At 36.9% G+C, this 23,666-nt stretch overlaps 1 protein-coding gene across 1 annotated transcript in view; it reads right to left on the bottom strand.

Annotated features, from left to right (window-relative positions):
* CFAP47 (cilia and flagella associated protein 47) overlaps nucleotides 1–23,666 on the bottom strand; it is a 560,199-nt gene that overhangs the window by 104,523 nt on the left and 432,010 nt on the right. Inside the window, exons 60-64 of the mRNA XM_021080094.2 lie at nucleotides 23,515–23,612; nucleotides 10,334–10,509; nucleotides 8,208–8,315; nucleotides 5,872–5,980; nucleotides 1,936–2,040 (exon numbers count right to left, since the gene is read on the bottom strand). Coding sequence (XP_020935753.2) covers nucleotides 1,936–2,040; nucleotides 5,872–5,980; nucleotides 8,208–8,315; nucleotides 10,334–10,509; nucleotides 23,515–23,612 — 596 coding nt within the window. The remainder of the gene's footprint in view (nucleotides 1–1,935; nucleotides 2,041–5,871; nucleotides 5,981–8,207; nucleotides 8,316–10,333; nucleotides 10,510–23,514; nucleotides 23,613–23,666) is intronic.

The following is a 23,666-nucleotide window of genomic DNA, read 5'->3' as shown; positions in this document are numbered from 1 at the left end:
CTGCAAGCTCTCAAACTTAGAAAAGTAAGTCCTAAAATTTATTTTTAAAATTATCCTCTTTAGATGCCTATACATACATAGTATATTCAATTAATACTTTAGGATGAACTGGTTTTTCCTGCAAAGAATGTCAGCTAGATGAATTAAAACAAGGGAAAATCTTGACTGATTCAGGCATAGAAAGGGATAAAATTAAAGGCAAAAAAAAAAAAAGACAAGAAAAATCACAAAGGTTAGAGCAATACATTGAAAATGATGAAGCACTTTGGACTCAGTAGCTATAAGGATTAATTATTGATTTAAGTCTAACCATAGATAAAATCTTGGAGATTTGCTACAACTTAGAAGGAGAGGCTTAGAGTGACTGAAATATAGCACCAGTGTTAAAATGATTCACAAAAGGTTTGAGCTGATTATTTACTTGTTTGAATTCTTTTGTGTTGGATAAAGAATTTCAAGTTCAACTTCTAGGCCTGGATTTTCTAAAGCCATCAAGATAGAGAACCAATGGTTGCCCTGCTGATGTGCCAGATTACCTTGAAATACAAGCAACTACACTGTCCCCAATAATTAAGATGAAGGGGCTGACCCTCTATGAAGCAATGATTTAAAAGATCAGCCCTGTTAAAATTATTTTTGTGAGAGAAAATGATCTCTATAATATCTTCTCTTCTACATGACAAGGATTACTGTTTGTCTGCTTTCTTTAATATTTTTGAGAGTCAAGTATTGTATAAGTCAGTAATCAGGTAAAAAATTTAACAGCCTCAGTTTCATTTTTTTTTCTAAATAACACTTTTTTTTTTTTTTCTTAAAGAGGGCACTTCAGTTACCCACAGGCCTTGTACTGACATGGGGACCCCTGTATTATATTTGATTTCACTCCCTCTCAGATGACAGGATTTTGACAGCTCCTTTGGTATCCTGTGGATATAAAGTATATACTTCCTTTTACTCTACTCCCCCAGCAACATTGGAAGAAGTAAAAAAAATAATAATTCATGTAAAAATTATGTAAAATTTTCATTGGCAATGAGAGTTGTAACTTGGCAATCTGTAGGTAACTGTAAAAATAGTCATGAAGAAGGGTTGAAGGCAGATGTCCTGGGCTCAAGTCTGGGTTCTACCTCCTTCTACCTGCCTGATCTCAATTTCTTCATGTCGCATATTCCTGATGCATAAAATAGGGGTGGACATATTTCTACCATAGGACTCTGGTGAAAATGAACTGAAATAATTCTTAGATGGCATGTAGTATGTTTAGAGATGCTTAAACAATAAACTATTATTTACTTTAAAAAATATATTACTTGGATGAATATAGACTGAAAAAATACCAGTACATGCAAGTTCGCATTTTATACAGTTTTATATTTAAGTTCGTGAAAATATAAGTAATAAAATCCAAGAAAATTAACATAAATGCTAGCAATTTAGCATTTACGTTAAAATACCTGTGTTTTAAATCTGGGGGTATATTCTTCACTCAATTGATCGAAGGATTTAAAAATGCCTTCTTAAATGTCTGCACATACATAATGTATACTGTATTTTCAACAGTTCATTTAAATAATAATTTAAAATAAATTTGTTTTGCTCATAAAGATGTCAGATGGATAAATTAGATTTACATATTTGTCGACTTTAACATTTGGAGTTCCCATTGTGGCTCAGTGGATTAAGGACCCAAAGTTGTCTCAGAGAGGATGTGGGTTCGATCTCTGGCCTCACTCAGTGGGTTAAGGACCTGACATTGCAGTAAGCTGCAGCATAAGTCCACAGATACCGCTGGGATCTGGTGTTGCCATGGCTATGGCACAGGCTGCAGCTGCAGCTGATTCAACCCCTTGCCCAGGAACTTCCATATGTCACAGGTATAGTCATAAAAAGAAAAAAAAAATTAACCTGTCTTGGTCCAAGAATATGCTGTCATACCTGAGCACAGCTAAAGGTGATATAAGTCTGATGACCAGTTCTTCCAAGAGCAGAAGGATGAAAGTGAACATATACGTCTCTGGATGAGTGAGGAGGTATGATCAGCTGTGTCAATTAAGAGAGGAGAAACAAAAATCAGTACTTGTGTTTGAGTCAGCATCTTTGTGTACTACGTATATGCCAGGTTGATGCTGGTGTGATTAATGTGTTGCCTTGTACACACTGACCATTCTCAATATGCCTGCCTGGCGAATACTGGTGGAACAGCCCATGGTAAAGAGTATTTTTAAGTGCTTACATCATGTTCTACACCCACTGACCACATCGGTCTATAAAAGAAAAGCAGGATTAATTTCTTAAGCTGAGTTGGAATCCCTGATAATGGAAATATGCACTTTATTTAAGAACCCATAGCTTATTGTCCACCCAAAGATATGTGTAAAACCACTGGGAACCTAACTTGTAGACTTGGCAAGTTCAGAAGAAATGAACAGAGTCCAAGTGCAAATGTAAGACATACTTCTTTAGTATACAATGAAGTTTTTTCTTTGTCCTATCACATATATTCTCAAAGTGTGACCTGCTGGGATAACCTGAGTCTGAACTGTATGAACCTGAGTTACTTCTTTAGAGATTGTGAAAGAAGACAGAAATTTCATCACAGAGTAATGAGGGCTTAAAGATCTTACGTAATCAAAAGGCTAAACCGCAAAACAAGTAATATTTAATATCAACACTTATAGAATGACAGAGAGAGTGGCACAAATTTGAAAAGTAAGTCAGCTTTTTTTTTTTTTTTTTGCTATTTTGCCAGATAACTTTTGAAAAAGGAAACTTGTAGTTTAGCGGTATCATTCAATCCTTGTAGAATATAGATAGCACTTAATGTTCAATAAACTCTGAAAATGGCCATGAAAAAAATACTTTAGAACAGATTTACCTCAATAAATTTATGTGTGTAGTTTTTCTACAGCAAATATTTTTATTACAGGCTGGCTCTCCCTCTGATACATCTAATGTTTTGAGATTATCAGGTAATATGTATTTAAGGACTTTAATTTCAATATCACCTTTAGCAAAAATAAATAAGGAGCTGCATTTCATATATTCTTTCAATTTAGCAAATGTAATAAAAAAAGGTATCTCTCAGGGTTCTCTTGTGGCTCAGTGGGTTAAGGATCCAGCATTGTCACTGCAGTGGCTCAGGTCGTTGCTGTGGTGTGGGTTTGATCCCAAACCCAGGAAATTCCATATGCCATGGGAGTGGCCAAAAAAGAAAAAAAAGGTTTTTCTCTCTCCCTCCATTTCACTGGAAAAATATAATACTACATTAGATTTTTAATTCTAGTTCTACCACTCACTAGTCATGTGGTTTAAATATATTAGCCTCTCTGGCCTCAATTTCCTCTTCTATAAATATATGTCAGAGGCTTGTGGTGAAAATCAAGGTAGTATATATGACCAAGAAATAACTCAATAAAATTCTTTTATTTCCACCTAAAATTTACTGAAAAATGCATTTCCTCTGGTCTCGAGGAAAAAAAGTTAAACACTATTGGATGGAATTTAACTACCGGTTTAGCATAATGGGAAATTATATACATGAAATGAAATACAGGAGCTTTCTGAAACTTAAAAACATTTTATTACAAGCAAGTGACATCATGAGAACCAAAGGCAATATGTGAACTTAAACTAGATCCTAGTTCAAGGGGGAAAGGCACTCTTGTGACAGTCAAGTAAAGTGAAATTTGGACTGGATACTAGATGATGGAGGAGATTAATATGCTGTTTTCTTTTTTTTTTGGTCTTTTGGCCATTTCTTGGGCTGCTCCCACGGCATATGGAGGTTCCCAGGCTAGGGGTCGAATCGGAGCTGTAGCCACTGGCCTACACCACAGCCACAGCAACGCGGGATCCAAGCCGCATCTGCGACCTACACCACACACAGCTCACGGCAACGACGGATCCTTAACCCACTGAGCAAGACCAGGGATGGAACCCGCAACCTCATGGTTCCTAGTCGGATTCGTTAACCACTGAGCCACAATGGGAACTCCTTAATATGCCGTTAAGAAATATAATCTGAAATATTTAATGTTGGTACAGCATCTACAACTTATCTTCAAATTGACTAGTAAGAAATTTCAGAAAGAAAACAGAAGGAAAAAATGTAACAAATAACTAAAAGAGAATCAAGGCAGTAGATATATTTGTATACTGTATTCTTCTTCCCACTTCTGTGTGGTTTTGAAATTTTTCATAAAGTATAGATGGAGGGAAAGAAGCTTCTAACATCATTATCTGCCTTGATAACCTATACTTACTTACTGAAACACTTACGGATAATGATCAATATTTTAAAATCCTAAATTATATAAACATGAATATTATATGATAAAACCAGGAGTAATGTTATATATATTTATAATGTATATATAACCTTATATATATTATATATACATAATAAACTCTATATGCATATAATATACTTTCCATTTGTTATCATTACCATCAATGTGTGTTCCTATTTGTTCTATAACATACTATTTTTCTCATCTATAAATTTATTTTTGGGTTGTTTCCTAATATTAAAGTTAATTGCATATTTAATGCACCAAAATATTTATTAACTGTATGAAAGAATGAATGGAGTAGCAAGCCATGGCTGGACATGTTAAAGCAGATGGATGTGTGTGGATGTGAAAAAAAATGTTAAAGCAGAGACCATCTTTCTCATTATGCAATGTAAAGTGGCTTCTGTCTTATAATGTATTTGTTTTCCCTTAGACCACAGTTTACATTCTTCTATAAATGTAGTCATACAAAGGATATGAAAACACCACTGTCTAATGAGTAATTTTAGGTATACGTAAACTATAGCCTGAACATCATATCTGTTTAACTTATGGATAATATGGTGTTAAGTAATGCAAATGTGCATGTACACTTTAATGTAGTTTTTCTAAGATTAAACTATATATATCAATTTTAGCAATGTAAAACTTAGAAACATCTGATATGATACATCATGGCAGTTAAGAACTAATTTCATATCATGATCTAAGTTGGCAACCAGTGAGTGACAACAGACAGGTACTAAAATATAAAGAAATCACCTTATAGATTTGTTAAACAATCATCAAACAGCAAAGAGTAAAAGTCTTTAATTAAGTACCATATTATCTGCTTAAGAGGGCTTCATGATTTACTGTGAAATCCTCTGAAGAAAATAATCTTTTGCAATTATCATTTTGAAGTTTAGTTGAAACCATGATTTTGGATTCAGTATCACATGCTTTGGAAATACAGACAGGGATGCTAAAGCTTCAGATCTTGTTCTGCTACTTAGGGGAGGAGGACGTGACTGAGGTCCACTGACTGGCTGTTATATTTAACAGGGACCAAGGAATGAGAAAATGAGGCAGAGAAAGGAGAGAGGGGAAGAGCTGTCAGCACTGTCTGGAAGTGAGGAGAAGGTGGTGGGTAGGGATTGAGGAAAGGCTAAAAAGAACTGGCCTCCTGGGACTGGGACATACAGAATGACCAATGAATCAAAATCATACTCCTGGGAAACTACTGCAAAAACTGGTTAACAAAATAGTCAGAAATAAAGCACAACCAGTTTGTTTAGAGTTCAGTGATAATGAGTATGAATCTAGCATGTACGATTTCAAAAAGTTAGATGAACATGATACTGGTTTTCTTGATAAACTAAAGGTGGGTGTATTTTATCTATATATACACACACACTATATATGTACACACATATACATTATATATATATATACACACACACACATAAAAAATGTTTAAAACTTGTAGCATTTGAGACGTTAATAGTAATTCAAATGCTAATACTCCATGGTATCCCAAAATCAGAACTGGAAAATGTTCTAGTAGTGATAGGTTGCTCGGCTTTCTGAACATACTTACTGGTGATCTGCTCATCTCCAAGACAAAATTTTCAGAATTACTATTTGTGGCTTCCAAGTTTAAGGTTTCATGTGTAGGATTACCTAAAGAAACTCTCTGAGTGGAAAATCTGGAAGGAAAAACAAAAGCTAGTAAACTTGTTCAATGATAATTTTACAAACTTAATGTCTATTATGTGTTGAACTGCATTCCTCAAAAGATATAGTGAAGTTCTAACTACCAATACCTCTGAATGTGACCTTATTTGGAAACAGGGTCATTGCAGGTGCAATTAGTTAAGCTGTGGTCACATTGGGGTAGGGTGGCCCTTTATCCAACATGACCAGTACTTTTATAAGGAGACAATGGCCATATGAGAATGGAGGTGGAGACAGGAATGATGCATCTCAAAGTCAAGGAACACCAAAGAAGAGGCAAGAAAGGATTCTCCCTTTTTGTTTTCAGAGGGAGCATGGTCCTGCTGAAACCTTGATTTCAAACTCCTAGCCATTCTAACAGGTATGAAATGATATCTCAGTGTTTCCATATTGAAAGAGACCCTGACTATCCAGAAAAAGGTACAAAAATAGAGCCACATGAATATATATCATTAAGAATTTTAAAGACACTGGGTATAAATAAAGACTACGTAAACTTTGGAAGAGGAAAAGGGTCCAGGATAAGAATGGTTAAAATAATACTTACTATCGAACTTCTTTTAATATTCTGTGACTTTAAATTATACACAGTACGACTTAGCTAAAAAGAAATTGAGTTTCAGAAAAACATGCTAAAAAACAAGAAATGGAGTTACTCCAGTGGTGCAGTGGGTTAAGGATCCTGCCTTGTCTCTGTGGAGGCATGGGTTTGATTGCTGGCCTGGTGCAGGAGGTTAAGGATCTGGTCTTGCTACAGCTATGGTGTAGGTTGTAACTGTGGCTTGGATTCAATCCCTGGCCTGGGAACTTCTATAAGCCATGGGTGTGGCAAAAAAAAAAAAAAATCAGCAAAAAGAGCTTAAAAAAAGAGAGAAAAAGTCATCACTTTTTGGTAGAATGAAAAAAAATGATTATAAAATTGTTGAGCCAAATATTTTCATAAGACTTTTATATTTATTAACAATTATATATAAATATGTATATAGTTTTCATATATTAGTATATATTTAAAACAAGAAAAACATAAATCTAGAAATAAATTTGTAAATAACTTGTAGCAGACACTGTCTGTGTTCTGCCCTATTACCCTAGAAGATTTTTACCAGCCCTCTGCCCCCATCCCCCAACTTCTGCACACTTGCTCTTCATCTTCCATCTGAGACCTTCAGATGGTGGACTTTGGATCCTGAAGCCTCCTCATCCCTACACCAGAAATGCCTAGAAGTTTATAGATCATCTGGAGGAAGTTTATAGTGCCTAGCATGAGAAATCAAAAGCCCAGGATCTGGGCATCAAGACAAGACAGACTCTGAGATGTGATTTATGCTCTAAAGCTCTCCAACAGAAGAGTCTAGGACTATTCCTGCAATCACATCCATGCTTAGCTGTTTCCTTTTACTTATTCTGTTTTCCCCACTCTCTAACTGATTTTTCCTACTAGCATCATCTCTTTAATAAATTACTAGCAGTGATGTTTTCGTTCAAGGTCTGGAACTGGGAGAAGTGAACACTCTTTTGGTGTGCTAAGAGACAGACATTAACAAAAAGGCACTGATTTGCCCCCTGGCATATATACTCTTGAAAAGCAGGAACTATGACATGGTTACCACTATATATCTTCACCAAGCTTGATGTCAGACATGTAAGAGGACCTCAGTCATCTAAATATAAATGGTCATATTTCAAGGGCACATGGTATTAATCAAGTAACCAAGTATTCTCAACTGCCCATTGCTTACCCTCTGCTTTGCCTTGACCAAACCTGAGTCAGCCTTCTATCTTTCCTACAGGGCCCTGAACTCTGCTTGTCCGCAAGCTTGAGCAACCACCAAAGAAAAAGTGGAACCTGCCTCCTTTCTGGGCTTCTTCTGGTAATAAGCTGACCACAGAGAAACCCTTCCTCCTATCAGGCCACAACGGTCATTTTTCCCTTCCTTGTCCAGCTTTCACAACTATTGCAATAATCCCTTTTCCGTCTTTGCAATAATCATGTTGAATAAAAGCCTCGCCTTACTAAGTCCTGACTTGTTTTTCATTCACACAAGTTTTCCACAGGGTAGTTTAATATCCAATTTCCCTGGAGAAGAACCTCAATTACTAAAAATACATTTATGTCTTCTTTCAAGAGATTAAATGCATTATAACAACAAACTTTTTTTTTCTTACATGAAATAATTTTATCTATTAAATAGAACTTACTTTCCAAGGTCACAATATATTTCTGGCATTGAGATTGGCTTTGGCATGTCAGTAGTTATTTTCAGTAAATACCAAAACTCTAGAGCCATTTCAGGCTGAAAAGTAATGCTGGTGGAGAGAAATATACAAAACCTTATCAGCAGTTTTAGTTTGTATGAAAAACAAATTTGACAGAAAAAATAAATCCCAAATAGGTGGTTTCAAATACAGCATTTTACAATTGCTCTGTATCACATTCTACTCTTGATGTAGATACACTTTTTTTTTTTTTCATTTTTGGTGAGAAAATCACTTATTCAAGAAAAAATATTATTAATACCTATTTAATAAATGCCTATTAAATCAATGAAAAATGCTTACACATAGGTGATTTAAATGTCTCGCCTGAGCTAAAAAAAAAGCAAAGTCTTGCATTTTAATTGTGATTAAATCAAATTTAGTTTGTTGAATCGAACATATACATTTTCACGTAAAGGCTACCCAGTGACATGCAGCTCTGGAGAACTTCCTTTATGAGCAGTACATGCTCACCTTTGGGGACATAGAGACAGAGCATGTGACAGTCCAAAAGTAAAAGTGGGCTGGCATCCCAGCTCTGTCATCTTTTATTTGTGAACCTTTGAACAAGTCATCTAACTGTGAACTTCAGTTTCATCATTTATAGAATGGGAGCGATCATTCTTCCCTCTTATGGTTACTATGAGAATTTTAGCTATGATAAGTACGTAAAATACATGCTCCAATGATCTTAAAAGAGCAAGCAAGCAGTAAGTATAATCCCAAAGTCTGTCTTTTAATGTATACTGATAGAAAAAATTCAGGACCCAATATGTATTCACAAAGCCTCTACAGTCACACTGGGGAATGGTGATGAGCCCATTTCTCTAATAATAATCTATCAAAGTAGTGTCTTTTATAAATACATTATGGGAGTTCCCATCGTGGCTCAGTGGTTAACGAATCTGACTAGGAACCATGAGGTTCGATCCCTGGCCTCGCTCAGTGGGTTAGCGATCTGGCGTTGCTGTGAGCTGTGGTGTAGGCTGCAGACGCGGCTCGGATCCCACGTTGCTGTGGCTCTGGTGTAGGCCAGCGGCTACAGCTCCAATTAGACCTCTAGCCTGGGAACCTCCATATACAAAAAAAAAAAAAAAAAATACATTACGGTCTTAATTGTCAGGCTCACATTATAAAAATGTTTATCCTTTAAAATTTCACAAATATATTCATGTCTTCCTTATTCATTAAAATAAGAACTATTCTAACTTTGAAAGAGCATATAAACTAGCAAAGCACATTTTCATGAAGTAATGGAATGCACTCTACACACCAATACTAAGTATAATCTTTAAAACTATATATTAAATAAATTGGATATTACTGATGTTTGAGTATATTACAAATGTTTGATTATTTTACTATAAACTGGGTTAATCACGAGCATAGAGGCTATGTGTTTGTGTGTATGTGAATATATAGTGGAAAGAAATTTTTTCATAATTATGCTATAAGAACACTGGTCACTGTTGCCGTGAGCTGTGGTGTAGGTCGCAGACGTGGCTCGGATCCTGCATTGCTGTGGCTGTGGTGTAGGCCAGTGGCTACAGATCCGATTAGACCCCTAGCCTGGGAACCTCCATATGCCGCGGGAGCGGCCCAAGAAATGGCAAAAAGACAAAAAAATAAAAAAAAATTTAAAAAAAAGAACACTGGTCATTGCACTGTTAATAAACGTGTATATACGGGATGTTTGTGATTTGTATTTAATTGGGCATATAAAATACAAATGAATATTCATCAAGACAATTTAAAGTTTAACCCATAGCCTTTATGGAATCATTTTCATTGGATTCCATTTTTATACCTAGAAAAATATGAGTAATGAAAAGTGAAATGATAAAGAGTATATACAGAGCAATTTAGGAATTATTTGATATTCCAGTAAATACTCTCTTTACACTAAAGCAAACAATGATAACACTAAATAAGTACATTTTATCAAAGAATGGTATTAAGCAAAGCTAACACTATGAACGAGTGTAATCTGAATCAGCATGTGAAGAAATAATTTTAAAGGTAAGTTTCAAAGGATCAACAATAAATATAATGCCACACTCAAACCATACCTTTCATGTATACAGCCTGTACTTGCTGGAGAATACCGTACAATGTATTTGACAGATTCTAGTGGAAACAGTACGAGTTCCTTGAGTCCACTAAAGGCAGGACTGGATAACTGCACGTCAAAGTGAATCAATTTCCCTTTTGGATTAAAGAGAGGTATTTCAACACAAATGCTCTCCTAGAATTACAAAACAAATAAATAGTTAGCACTTAGTGTCAGCATGGAATCATTGTCCTGTGGAAGCCAATAAAATTTTTATACATTAAGCCATTTGTTTTATTTTTCTCTTTGACCCACTACTGAATGTACCTCACTCACTTTTAATTTCGTATATATTTTCCTTGTTTAGCCTTGGTAAATGGTAATATAATGTTTTTTAACAACAGCTAGCCCAAGAGATCCATCTAGCTAAATGCCAAGGAAACTGCAAAATTACATCTAAAATATATTTTTCTTCAGTACCCTTATTACTATGAGGTCTGTTGTCTGTTTCCTTTAGCTGTGGCACTCAGATTTCAGCGTCCATAAGAACCATCTGTAGAGGCTGCTAAAATATAGGTTACTAGCCCTCCTCCTCAAAGATTCTGATTCAGTAGATCTTAGGTGGGGCCTGAAAACATGTAAGTTTTCTAAAAAGTTTTCTAAAAAGTTGTGGCTGCTGTTGCTGATTCAGGGGATACACTTTTAAGTAGCTCTGTATATCAGCATCAATTACTAGAGACAATCTGACTAAGAAGTCAAATTATGTTGATGATAAAATTACCTTCCTGTTTAGATTCCTTCCTTCTGTCTGGTTTCTCCTATCTTGCCTCCCAAGCTATATCCACTTAGCCCTGGAAGGCTCTCCTCAAGTTCCAAGATATTTCCTGATTCTCATTCTGATCCGTTCTGGCTAAAGGCTTATATCTCATCCCATATAAGCCATGACCTTCACCACAGTAAGAGTCTTTAACTGAAGCAAATGTGCTAAAGGTGATTAAATAGATGGGACATATCTCAATCTTAACAAAGACCAGTTGTCTGTAAAGCCTTAACCTAACAAAATGGAGAATGTTGGACATTTTAGTGATAATTTAAAGCTTGGTAATGGATGTGTTTTGGGACATGGAGCTATTTTGAAAATCATCAAATCACATTACAGGAGTGACAAAAAAACACCCTCGATATTAAGCTGATGGGAACAGGTGGTGATGGGGAGAGAGTTATTCATAAAACATAGCTTGATACTTTGATATGGTAAACATTATAGCTTCACCCATGGAACAAGGGTTTGCTTGATTACTTCTGTATAAATTAATGAGTCGATAAATATTATATTTTAGAGGGATGAAAATAGCATTTAGTGTAATGAACGTCACCTGACAAGGAAAGATGGAAATCAAGGATATATACAAGTTCAAAAATACTAGATGAGAGTAGATATCATTTATTACAAAGCAGATTTAATTATGAATGCAATAGAAAATGGCCATCTACAATAGTTTTAGGAGTTATTAGAATCATCGATTCTTAAAATAAAAGGCCATTAAATACCTACAGTAAAATAGCCAGTGCTCATAATCATAAAGAGGGAAAAATATATATATATAAAGTGCAAAAAACTCCATAATGGCATTGTGTGACAAAGTTACTATTTCCTAGGAAACCTGACATATTTTATAAGACTATTACGGAACATGGCCATCTAGGAAGTTTCTGAGGGTCAAACAAATCAACAACTAAACCAACGGAATTTGCCATAATAACAAACACCAACAACCATACATTAGCCTAGAAACTTTGCCCAAGTCTTTACACAGAAAACTGAACTGAGACATTTTTTTTTTTAATTTTTTTTTCCTGCTGAAGCTATGGCATGTGGGAGATCCCAGGCTAGGGGCTGAACTGGAGCTACAGCTGGGGTCTACTCCATAGCCATGGCAACACCAGATTCGAGCTGCATCTGCAACCTATGTCACAGCTTACAGCAATGCCAGATCTGTAACCAACTGAATGAGGCCAGGGATTGAACCCACTACCTAATGGAAACTTTGCCAAGTCCTTAACCCACTGAGCCACAAGGGGAACCCCAAAATAAGACATTTTAGACTAGATATTTGTCCTGGTCTATTACTCAGATATTTTTCAGAGGAGGTCAGTTTTAGGTCAATAAAGTCAGTTTAAGACAAGACTATAGCTTTTTCACAGAAGTAAAAATGCTAAGATCTGAGCCACTGATTATCAGAGTAATTTATGCTATATCGCTACTCTGGCCCATTCACCCACACCACTGAAAAACATAGTTTCACAAAACAGTCCCTACTCTTACCACATGTGATTTATCTGATCTATTCTAATTCATTTCTTAGAAAATAACACTCATTGTGACCCACTTACATATGCTGACACCTGCACATTGAAAAAGTCTGATTTTAAGAGTAAAAACATACTGGAATATCAAATTGATTTGTATCTTATCTGATGTAAAATTTGAACACAAAATAAAACAAAACCATTTTAAATCAACTGTTTCCTCTGTGAACTATAAGCCATTACAACAGAGGTACACTTTGTGTTATGAATGTGTTATGACATTCTATATGGTTAGCCTAATCTCTTAGGAAATGTGGACGGCAGCTAAGGGGCACCTTTGTTACAGCTCCTCCTTGACACATCCATGGCAAATCTCACTACCTGATCATTCTTATCTAGTATGTCTGGATGCCCCCTCACAATCCTTCACAGAGCAGCCTTCCAGACAGCAACCATCAATTGCTTACCGCGATCAGCACTAAGTAGCACTGCAATCTTTGGAGAATCCCTGCAACCTAATTTTCTGGAGTCTCAGAAACCACAATGGACTCAATAGAAATAAATATTTCAGTAATGTAAAAAGAATGAAGTTTCTAACTCATTGTTTGTTCTGTATCCCTGGAAGAGTAAAATATATGTCAAATTTAACTACAATAATATAGGACTTCCACTTTGGGGGACATGAGTCACCCATTCTCCTTGCTTGGTTTTTGCAATAAACCTTTCTCTGCTCAAAAAACAAACAGGGAGTTCCCATTGTCATTCAGCAGGTTGGTGTCCATGAGGATGCAGGTTAGATCCTTGGTCTCACTCAGTGGGTTAAGGATCTGGTGTGGCTACAAACTTCGCTGTAGATCACAGATGCAGCTCAGATCCTGCATTGCTGTGGCTGTAGCATAGGCCTGCAGCTGCAGCTCTAATTCAACCCCTAGCCTGGGAACTTCCATAAGCCGCAAGTGAGGCTATAAAAAACAAACAAAATACAATAATATAAAAAATAATTTCTGACTTTCATTATGGCTCGAATATAATTTTCTTCCAAGTTTAAACGGGTAAAGATTCCTAAATGACACCTTTTACATAAGGTATTATAAAATAATTTCTACTAAATATCCATCTGCCAAAGTATTTTCAAAATTAATTTGGGCAAGATTAATGTTTCAATTATACTTCTTAAGGCTATACAAATTAGATATTTCATTAAATATTTTATACATTCAGTAAATTAAAGAAATTTTTGTTAGTCACCATTTTATGAGATGATCAAAATTTGTAAGTTTATTCCTAGAACACCTTTTTTGTATTATCTATATAATCCAGGAATATGTAACTATTTTGAGTAAATAACAAGCAAAAGAAATGTATAAAAATTACTCTCTAAAACTGGTTAACAGTCTTGTTGTCTGAGGTATTTTACCACCTCCATTCCATTTTTTGCTAAATAACATATTCAACAGGAAGTACAAAGTCAGCTGAATTTCTGTGAATACTTGATATATAAAAAATTTTGAAATATTTGGCTAGTACTTGTCTTTCCAGTGGCATATTACTCCACTTTGATAAGTCGGGTTTTTTCAGTTTAATTTATGTTTAGAATTAAACATAAATGACGTTTTGACTCTTTTTTTGTAAACTCAAGTAAAATAGTAATTACTGTATATGGTAACTTCAGAAGCTGTCTTTCATTTTCACATGGCAGCTTTTACATTCAATGACAGAGAACATTCCTTTATAAGGTGTCTAATATTTTTCTCTTGATTGTATTTTAAGGAATATTTTAACCAACACAATAGCTGTTTAAAGAAATTGCTTCCTTGGAGTTCCTGTCGTGGCTCAGTGGTTAACGAATCCGACTAGGATCCTACCATGAGGTTGCGAGTTCGATCCCAGGCCTCTGGTGTTGCCATGAGCTGTGATGTAGGTTGCAGACAGCTTGGATCCTGTGTTGCTGTGGCTCTGGCGTAGGACAGCAGCTACAGCTCCGATGAGACCCCTAGCCTGGGAACCTCCATATGCCGTGGGTGCGGCCCCAGAAATGGCAAAAAGACAAAAAAAAAAAAAAAAAAAAGAAAAAAAAAGAAATTGCTTCCATTTCTCAGAATTCTTTGTAAAGAGACCACATGGTGTATAGTTAGTCCTATGGAATATCAGTGAAGATTTTAAAGCATGTGAACATTCATAAGATGCTGAAATTTAGAACACTGAAAACATTTCAAATACTCGTTTAAGACTGGAATACTAACTTAAAATACATACAAACAGATGTATTGAATTTTGCTAAGTTATAAACCTTTTAGAGGAAATTTGACTATCTGTATTCATCTTTTTTTTTTTTTTTTTCCTTTTTAGGGCTGCACCCACGGCATATGGAAGTTCCCAGGCTAGGGGTTGAAATGGATTAGCCTACATCACAGCCACAGCAATACAGGATCCAAGCCACGTCTGCCACCTACACCACAGCTCACTGCAACGCCGGATATCTGACCCACTGAGCGAGGCCAGGGATCGAATCTGCATCCTCATGGATACTAGTTGGATTCGCTTCCATTGTACCACACTGGGAACTCCTTGTATCATCTTAGAACAAACATCAAATATTTTCAGCATCCAAATACAACTTATATATTATTCTCTTAAAAGAAACATTCTGAGAGATTTAAAAACATAAGTTAGATGAGCTTATTCCTTTCTCTACAACTTCTACTGGCTTCTGATGGCACAAGGAATAAAAATTCTCATCTTGCCCTTGAGGTGCTACACGATGGTATCCTATAGACATCTCTGTAGACATCATCATCCCCTTACTGTAATGGGTAGGGGCCGTTCCAGAACAAAGGGAAGGCAACGTGGCATCTGCATGCACATGTGGCAGCAAGACATAATCAGTATCCATGTGCAGCTCTGTAACATAGACCATCCAACCAGAATTTACAGAATGTATGCTATCTTATAAGGGGAGCAAAGGGACCAAAGTATAAAAGAAAAAATAACAGAGGGTATATAAGGCAGCGCCCTGCTGCGTTCAAGGCACAGTCTCTGGATGTGAATCTGCTGAGCCAGTGCTGGTACAAATAAATGCTGCTTCTTGGCAAAAAGCCTCGGTGTCCTGTCTCCCTGCACGAGAATCCTGCAACATTACCATTTCTGTCTGAGCTCCAGAGAAAAAAGCCCCTTTTCTGTTCCTGGGGTGCCTGGGCTCCCTCCTGGTAGGGTGCTTCCCACCAAGTTCATTCTGTTTCAGGGGCTTGTGCATTTGTTAGTCTCTCTATCTGGGTGCACTCCTTTAGTCTCCATGCCATCCTCAATGAAATGCTGCACTATTTTTATTTGTAAAATTATCTCTGTCTAAATTCATCTTAGCCAGAGGGATCGGGAGTTTGGGCTTATCAGACACAACTTAGAATAGATTTACAAGGAGATCCTGCTGAATAGCATTGAGAACTTTGTCTAGATACTCATGTTGCAACAGAAGAAAGGGTGGGGGAAAAATGTAATTGTAATGTATACATGTAAGGATAACCTGACCCCCTTGCTGTACAGTGGGAAAATAAAAAAAAATTATAAAATAAATAAATAAATAAATAAATTCATCTTGGCCACTTATCGTCATGGTAATGGGTTCACCAGATGGGCTAAGTTCAGAGGAGTGTAATCTGAAAAGTTTCTATTATTAGGATGGGTCAAGACTTTCATCTCACATCCAATGAATACTTTTCCTGATTTCCCTTCCTGGTACCTCAGCCCCACTTCCAGGACTATCTTGTGATTTTTCAGACTGCTTGTGAAGAAGAAGGAAGACACGATCTGTTCTTTCCAACCCCCTGTTTTGACTTCCTCTCCTCCTACAACCGCTGTGCTAATATGGCTCCTTCAGGTAACAGGATGTAAATGGGATGAGAAGTGAAAGAACACAGGGCATTCATTGAAGTGACGCTGGTTGATCTCTAGCTGGCTTTCTAGGTCCCTCTCTGTTACTCTTTCTAGCATTATCCTCATGTAGACGCTTTCTTCTGGGTTTCTCTCACTCTGGCAGAATGTACCTGGAGGCAGATTCTTTTAAAATAGCCCAAATGCAGTCTCCTTTCACAGAGTAGAATCCATTTTGATCCATGTTTACTTATCATGTGTCAGTGAAAGTTCACCGCTTTCACTATAGCCATTTTCCCTTCACCCATGGTCCAATCCGTTGGCAGGAAATTCACCAAAATCCAACGGGCCTTAAACTGCCACTGTGAACTCCTCAAGGAAAACACCTTTACTCTCTTTACATTCTGGTCATAGCATACAAAGGCTAGAAAGTGTGCCATCTCCCTGGACATGACAGAAATATCACCTCTTCAGCAAAATTCTGTGCCCCTCTCCGTGGTATAAAGATATTGTTGGGTAGCAATTGTCCAACCAGATGTTACATTTCCCAGACTCTCCTGCACCCAGGCATAGCCGTGTGACTAGTTCACTCCATTAGTATGTCAGTGGAAGTGATATGTGTCACTTCTATACCACCTGTGAAATTCCCTTCTCTCTTTTTTCTTTCTCTACCTATATGCCAGAACCTTTGAATCCCTAAAGGAGGATGGAACCACAATACAAGAAGAGCCTGACTCCCTGGATTGCAACAGGGAGGATACCAGCCACTAATCAGGAACAAAGGCACCAGACTATTACAATTATTAAAAAGTTGACTGTGTTAAACCATTGAAAATTTGGAGTTTGTTATATCAGCTAGAGACGCCTTAACTTATACATTTAGTAAGTCCTAAATAACTGGCAAAAGAAAACCTTAGCATGAAGAAAGAATTATCTATAGTTATCAGGTTTGTGTCTTTACTTGAAAATCTAGGATAACAAACCTCACAATAAATAGCCCATTTTGGAGTTCCCGTAGTAGCTAATCCTAGTTGGTAATGAACCCAACTAGGATCCGTGAGGATGCGGGTTTGATCACTGGCCTTCCTCAGTGGGTTGGGGATCTGGCATTGCCATTAGCTGTGGTATAGGTTGCAGATGTGGCTCAGATCTGGCACTACTGTGGCTGTGGGCCAGCAGCTATGGCTCTGATTTGACCCCTAGCCTGGGAACTTCCATTTGCCACGGGTGCAGCCCTAAAAAAGCAAAAATAAGAATAAAATAAAATCCCATTTCAATTTTATTTTTGTTTTCTGTCTAATGCCACTGAAATGTTAGCTCCATGCAAACAGGGGTCTTGTTTGTATGGTTCATCACTTTCCTCAACATCTAGATCAGTCCCCAGGGACACTGGGGACAATAAATATTCATTAGAGAATGAAACATGCAATTTATAAGAAGCTTTAGTGTTTGTATATAAATCTAGTTGTTGATATGTCTGATATTCTGAATAATCACAACTGTGAACTAAATAATACAGCAAAATACTGATAGAATCTGACTCAGTAGGAGTTTAAAAATCTTGAGTTCACCCAGGCTGCCCTCTTTTATGAAAGTTATTTGGAAAGAACAGTTGCCTCAGATGGGAGAAAGGCACTGTGTAAAGTTTATGATTTGGTTCCTAGTTTACACCTTCTCTGAATAGGAAAAATTTAATTCACTGAGTATTTGTATTGAAAACTTCATCCTTTCGTATTCTCACTGGGTCAGAGTAAATAAAGATCTTTGTTGTTGTTGTTGCCCATCAAAGCCTGAGTCAATGACAATTCAATATGCGCTAGCAGAAAGTATTTTTCACCATAGCCTCTCCTAGAAGATAATCATAAGTTCATTATAAGAGGATTATTTCTGAGGTCCCAAACCACAATAATATTAATTTAAATAATGCATATTGAGGAAACCTTCCATTTTAATCATATTCAATTTGAAAATATTGCCAAGTCAATAAAAAAACTGTACCAAAGGGTAGTTTGAAGTGTACCACACAATTCACAAGTGATAACTATCACCCGACTCTATAAGCACAAAAAAATCACAACTCAATTAGACCAGGTATATAGGTGCAAACTACAAACAGCCTTGTCATTCCTCTGCTACTGTCATGTGCATGTCACTGTACTTATTCAAGTTATGCCTCCCTGTGCCCCATTTCCAGAACTTCATCATAAACTTGAGACATACAGAACCCAAGGCATATTGAACCCAAGGAATACAGAATGCAGAGGTGCAATCAAGGTGGGTGCTAATGCCAGAGTGGGGGTGATGTGGGGTAAGGATGCACTGATAAGTACTGCAGAGCTGTGAAAAAGCCAGAAACTCCTGTAGAGTCTATAGGTCTGTTCATGTGTCTATTCAGACATTTCCCATGACCTTGAAGAGGAAAAAAAAAACTGTGAAAAGCAGTGACAAATAGAAATAAATCTAATTACAGTCACAAACTGCTTGGAAGTACCTCCTGCTTAGTTATTTAAGATAGGTTCTCTCTCTTTCTAGATATAGAAATAATTATCTGGGAGTTCCCGTCGTGGCGCAGTGGTTAACGAATCCGACTAGGAACCATGAGGTTGCGGGTTCGATCCCTGCCCTTGCTCAGTGGGTTAACGATCCGGCGTTGCCGTGAGCTGTGGTGTAGGTTGCAGACGCGGCTCGGATCCCGCGTTGCTGTGGCTCTGGCGTAGGCCGGTGGCTACAGCTCCGATTCAACCCCTAGCCTGGGAACCTCCATATGCCGCGGGAGCGGCCCAAGAAATAGCAACAATAACAACAACAACAACAACAACAACAACAAAAAGACAAAAGACAAAAAAAAAAAAAAAAAAAAAAAAGAAATAATTATCTATATATATATTATATAGCATAGCTATATATATTGATATAACATAAAATAGGGCATGAGATTTTTAAAAACACCCTATTTAAGAATTTTGCCCAACTTGTCAAGATAAATTCAAAGGAGAATGCTAATTTTTGCTACTTCAACATTGCATGAGGAAGAAAAATTTCAATAACATGTAGAAATACTCATGATTATTACCTTTCACACAGAAAAAAATAAAGAATATAAAAATATGAAAGCAAGAAGAAAATACATAACAAAATGAATACTCAAAATATAGTTTTCATAGGATGAAGGCTAAAATTTCAAAGTAAAAACTTCTTGGAAATAGTTGGCAAGTCACATATGCTGTTATATTTGATACCAAGTGGACCAAAAGTGTTTTTAACTACGCTCCTCTATTAGTAGCTTGTGGAGAGATTCCTGGGCCTCAACATTAACAATATAATGCATTTAATTGAAGGTTATTTGTAGAACGAAAAAAGTAAAGAATTGTTCAAAAATAAAAAAGTAAAGAAAGTGCCATGCAATTGTCACTGAGTACATAACAAATACTATGAAGGCTACAAATGATCTAAAACTTAAAGCATATAAGGTTTTGTTCATACACTTAAGATTTGTTTTCAGTTTATTGCTTATATTGGCATTATCGACTATCAATGTGAAGACAGTAGATTACTCTCATCATTCTCCCACAGCCCAACTATTTGACACACAAGAGATGCTTGGGTTCTGTATGTCTCAAAGAAAATGGAATAGTAGCTATTACATGTTAAAATTTCCAAGAGTGGTGATCATTTTGTAATGTATAAAAATACTGAAACCCTAGCCGTACACCAAGAACTAACATAGTGTTAGTTCTCTTCAACAAACAAAGAGAGCAGATTTGCGTGCTTTGACCCTGTGAACTGAAGTTTGGCACTTGCCATCAGCCTCCACATGGATTAAATTATGAGCCACTGCAACTGCCGACCCACAACACCCCCTGAGCATAGCTCAGGGTGAACATCAGGAGTGAGGCCCTCTGTGCTCTGGGAAAACTGGAAAACCAGGTCTTCAGATAGTCAGATATTTTTAGGAGAAGATTTTATGTGCCCAATTCTTGCATCTCCTCTTATCTAGAAAAACACTAAAATCCTTCATGGTGATGTCTGCTCCTTGGGACTAGAGGTAATCTTCGGGAGATGTGCAACAAACTTTTGTAAAATGTGTGTACGGCTGCAGGCATCTCCCCCTCACCTTTATCATATCCTGATATTCCCCTTTTTCTCCTTGGGTGGTAATTCAGCCTGGTCTGTAGTTAAGGATAAAGAATGTCACGGTCCTCTGTAAATGCAGTCACCTCTAAGGGTGAGAGCTGGTGAGTCCTGCAGGCTGTGAAAATTCAGGATACTGGCCCTGATAGCTGATGTGCATATCAAAGGACTGATTTCAGGGAGCCCGGGCCTCTTTTGTTCCTGCTCCCTGCCCTTTGTTGCAAAAACTCCCAAATATCCTAGCTCCTCCCTCACCACCTCAGAGCAGTTTCTCGGGGCTACCTGAGATGTTGTCTCCCAGGCTTAAGTCCTAATTTTACCCCAAATAAAACTTAACTCTCAGCTTTCAGGTTGTGCATTTTTTTTAAGTCGACAGGGATTATTTCAAACTGAATACACTCAAAGCCAAAAAAAGAAATTCTGACCTTCCCCCTAATTGCCTGAAAGAATACAGAGAGGACCTGTCCTAGGAGGGGAGCTGTCACCACAGACCAGTGTGAACTAGGTGTGGAAACAGGGAGGAACTTGGTAAAGTCTGTATGCTAAAATTCCTCTCTGTGTCCCACTGTCTCTGCTTGGCGAGGCAAAGATTTATTTACCATACTTCTCCATCTTTATGTGAATTTCTTCCTCTTCTGAAAAGTCCCAAAACACTCCCCCCCAACATCCTCTTTTGTCTACAGCTAAAGATGGTATTTAAGGTGCCCATTTGGGCCAAATGGCAAGTTACTCAGTTTTTCTGGGTCTCTCCAATGTATATGTGTTATTAAACTTTTGTGTGATTTTTCTCCTGTTGATGCAGGTACCTCAGACACCTAAAGAAAAGTTACATTTCTTATGCTTCTTTTAGAAATGATTAATTTAAAATTAAATAGCTTAAAATTAAAATTAAATACCTATCACGTGCTTCTCCCTGGCTTAAGGGTACCCTAAACAATAATCTCTGAGCTACAGATCAGGCACACTGAGCACAACTGTCTGTAGGTCAAAGATTATAAGCACATGATGTTTTTTTTTTAGGGACTTTCCTAAATTGCCCTAATCTTTGACCAATATGCCCTTTTCGCAAGTATTCTTATTTTAGGTAAAACCGAGGTATGATAACCCAGAAGACCACCAGGATCATGCTGAGATCTCATGACACCAACTTCAATGACTAAAGAATCCAAAGAAAGAAGAATGCGTATTTGCCTTCAACCCTGATTCTTATCCAGAAATCTTGTTTTCTCTTTTATACTATAAAACTCCCTGCAGTTCTCTCCACTGGAGGGCGCCGTCTTTAAGGCATTAGCCTGCTGTGGGCTCATTTGCCTGGCAAAGCAACACAAGCTATTTTTCTCCTTTACCCAAAACCATGTCTCCATGTTTCTATTTGGCACTGGTGGACAGAGGTCAAGTTTTGGCAACACTGTTAATATATATCGTGTCAATTTACTTAGACCAGCGAGAAGAATCTAGAAAGTTAGAGGAAAATGTCTTCCTCCTCAACACTGTTAATCTAGTAATCATTTTCCAGAGCAAAACGGTTTCATAATTAAAGTTGTGTCATTTAAAAATAATCTTTAAAAGAAGTTCTCCCATGGTACAGCAGGTTAAGGATCCAGCATTGTCACTGCAGTGGCCCAGGTAACTGCTGTAGCACAGGTCTGATCCCTGACTCAGGAACTTCCACAGGTCAGTTTTTATGGATTAAAAATAAAAATAAAAAAAAAATCAATGGAAATGAACCCAACTAGTATCTACAAAAATGCAGGTTCAGCCCCTGCAATGGGTTAAGGATCTGGTGTTGACGTGAGCTGCAGTGTAGGTCGCAGACAAGGCTCAGATCTGGCATTGCTGTTGCTGTGGTGTAGGCCGGCAGCTGCAGCTCCAATTTGACCCCTATCCTGGGGACTTCTATTTGCTATACCTGCAGCCCTAAAAAAATTTAAAAAAATAAAAATGTTTAAAAAAAGATTTTATTCTGCAATGATAACAGGGTCACAGAAATGGGACATTCTCACTGAGTGAAATGATCCTCTTGTCATCATATTAAATAATTTTCCACATAGAAGAGAAAGCTTTGTAAGTGATACTTGAGCGCACTTCAATAGTTTAACCATTCATTTCCTGTCTCAACAGAGATTTACCTGGAGATCAGGTGAGCAAGTAAGTGATTTAGAGAGAGTATTTTAAGTCTTTTCTTATTTTCTATGCTGGGGCAAAAGTTGAAAATTCTAAATAATCATTCTATGAAGAAATCTACCTACATATTTAAAAATGAAAATAACCATCTTTCATCATCAGTTTAAATATTTGATTTAAATAAACAAGTACCAAGAATAACTAATAAATTAAATCAATTTAAAACATGATTAATAACAATTAATATTGTCCTAATGTTTCATTTAAACCAAGACTCCATATTTGATTTTCTCAAATAATCCTGGACATGGATTTAGCAATTCTTTAATAGTTCACATAAGACAATCTTATTCTTTGTCATTATTATTTAAAACCCCAAATCTATGCCAGTTGCCTTTCAAAGTGAAAGGCCTGCTATAGAAACCGGGAAGAATCAATACTAAGAGTCCAGAGAGCACAATTCTGCTTTTATCAAACGTGTGAGGAAAGCATGTAGGCTAAGGTTGTCTGCTCTAGTAACTTTTGAAACATGCAGGTAAAATGCTTATCAGTGCAGCCACTGTGGTACCACAGAACTAAAAGATGTTTTCTACAAGTATTTAAGGAGCATATTACCAGATTTAAAATAGAATTGCCATAATGTAAACAATTTATCCCAATACACTCATTTAACATGGATATTTTTTAGGAATAGCAATTTAAGTGTACAATAAGAGCTCCAACTGTTTCCAAAAAGGAGGAGTCTATGAACATTTAATGGGCTCTTACCAGAGCAATACATTTCATGTTAATAGTGCTTAAAGGAGGTCCAGGAGCACTATGGATCTCAAGATAATAGCAGATTCGTAAATTGCTAATAGGATCATCTAAAAGAGAAAAAAAAAAAAAGCACATCTTAATAGGTTTTAGAGTAACATTTA

Source organism: Sus scrofa, chromosome X (genome assembly GCF_054392235.1).
Source record: "Sus scrofa isolate SSC_HxYL_T2T_F1_AM1 chromosome X, Sscrofa_HxYL_maternal_Yorkshire_Landrace_v2.0, whole genome shotgun sequence".
NCBI lineage: Eukaryota > Metazoa > Chordata > Mammalia > Artiodactyla > Suidae > Sus > Sus scrofa.
Note: the sequence above shows the minus strand (reverse complement) of the source record. Positions and strands in the feature narration are given on the sequence as shown.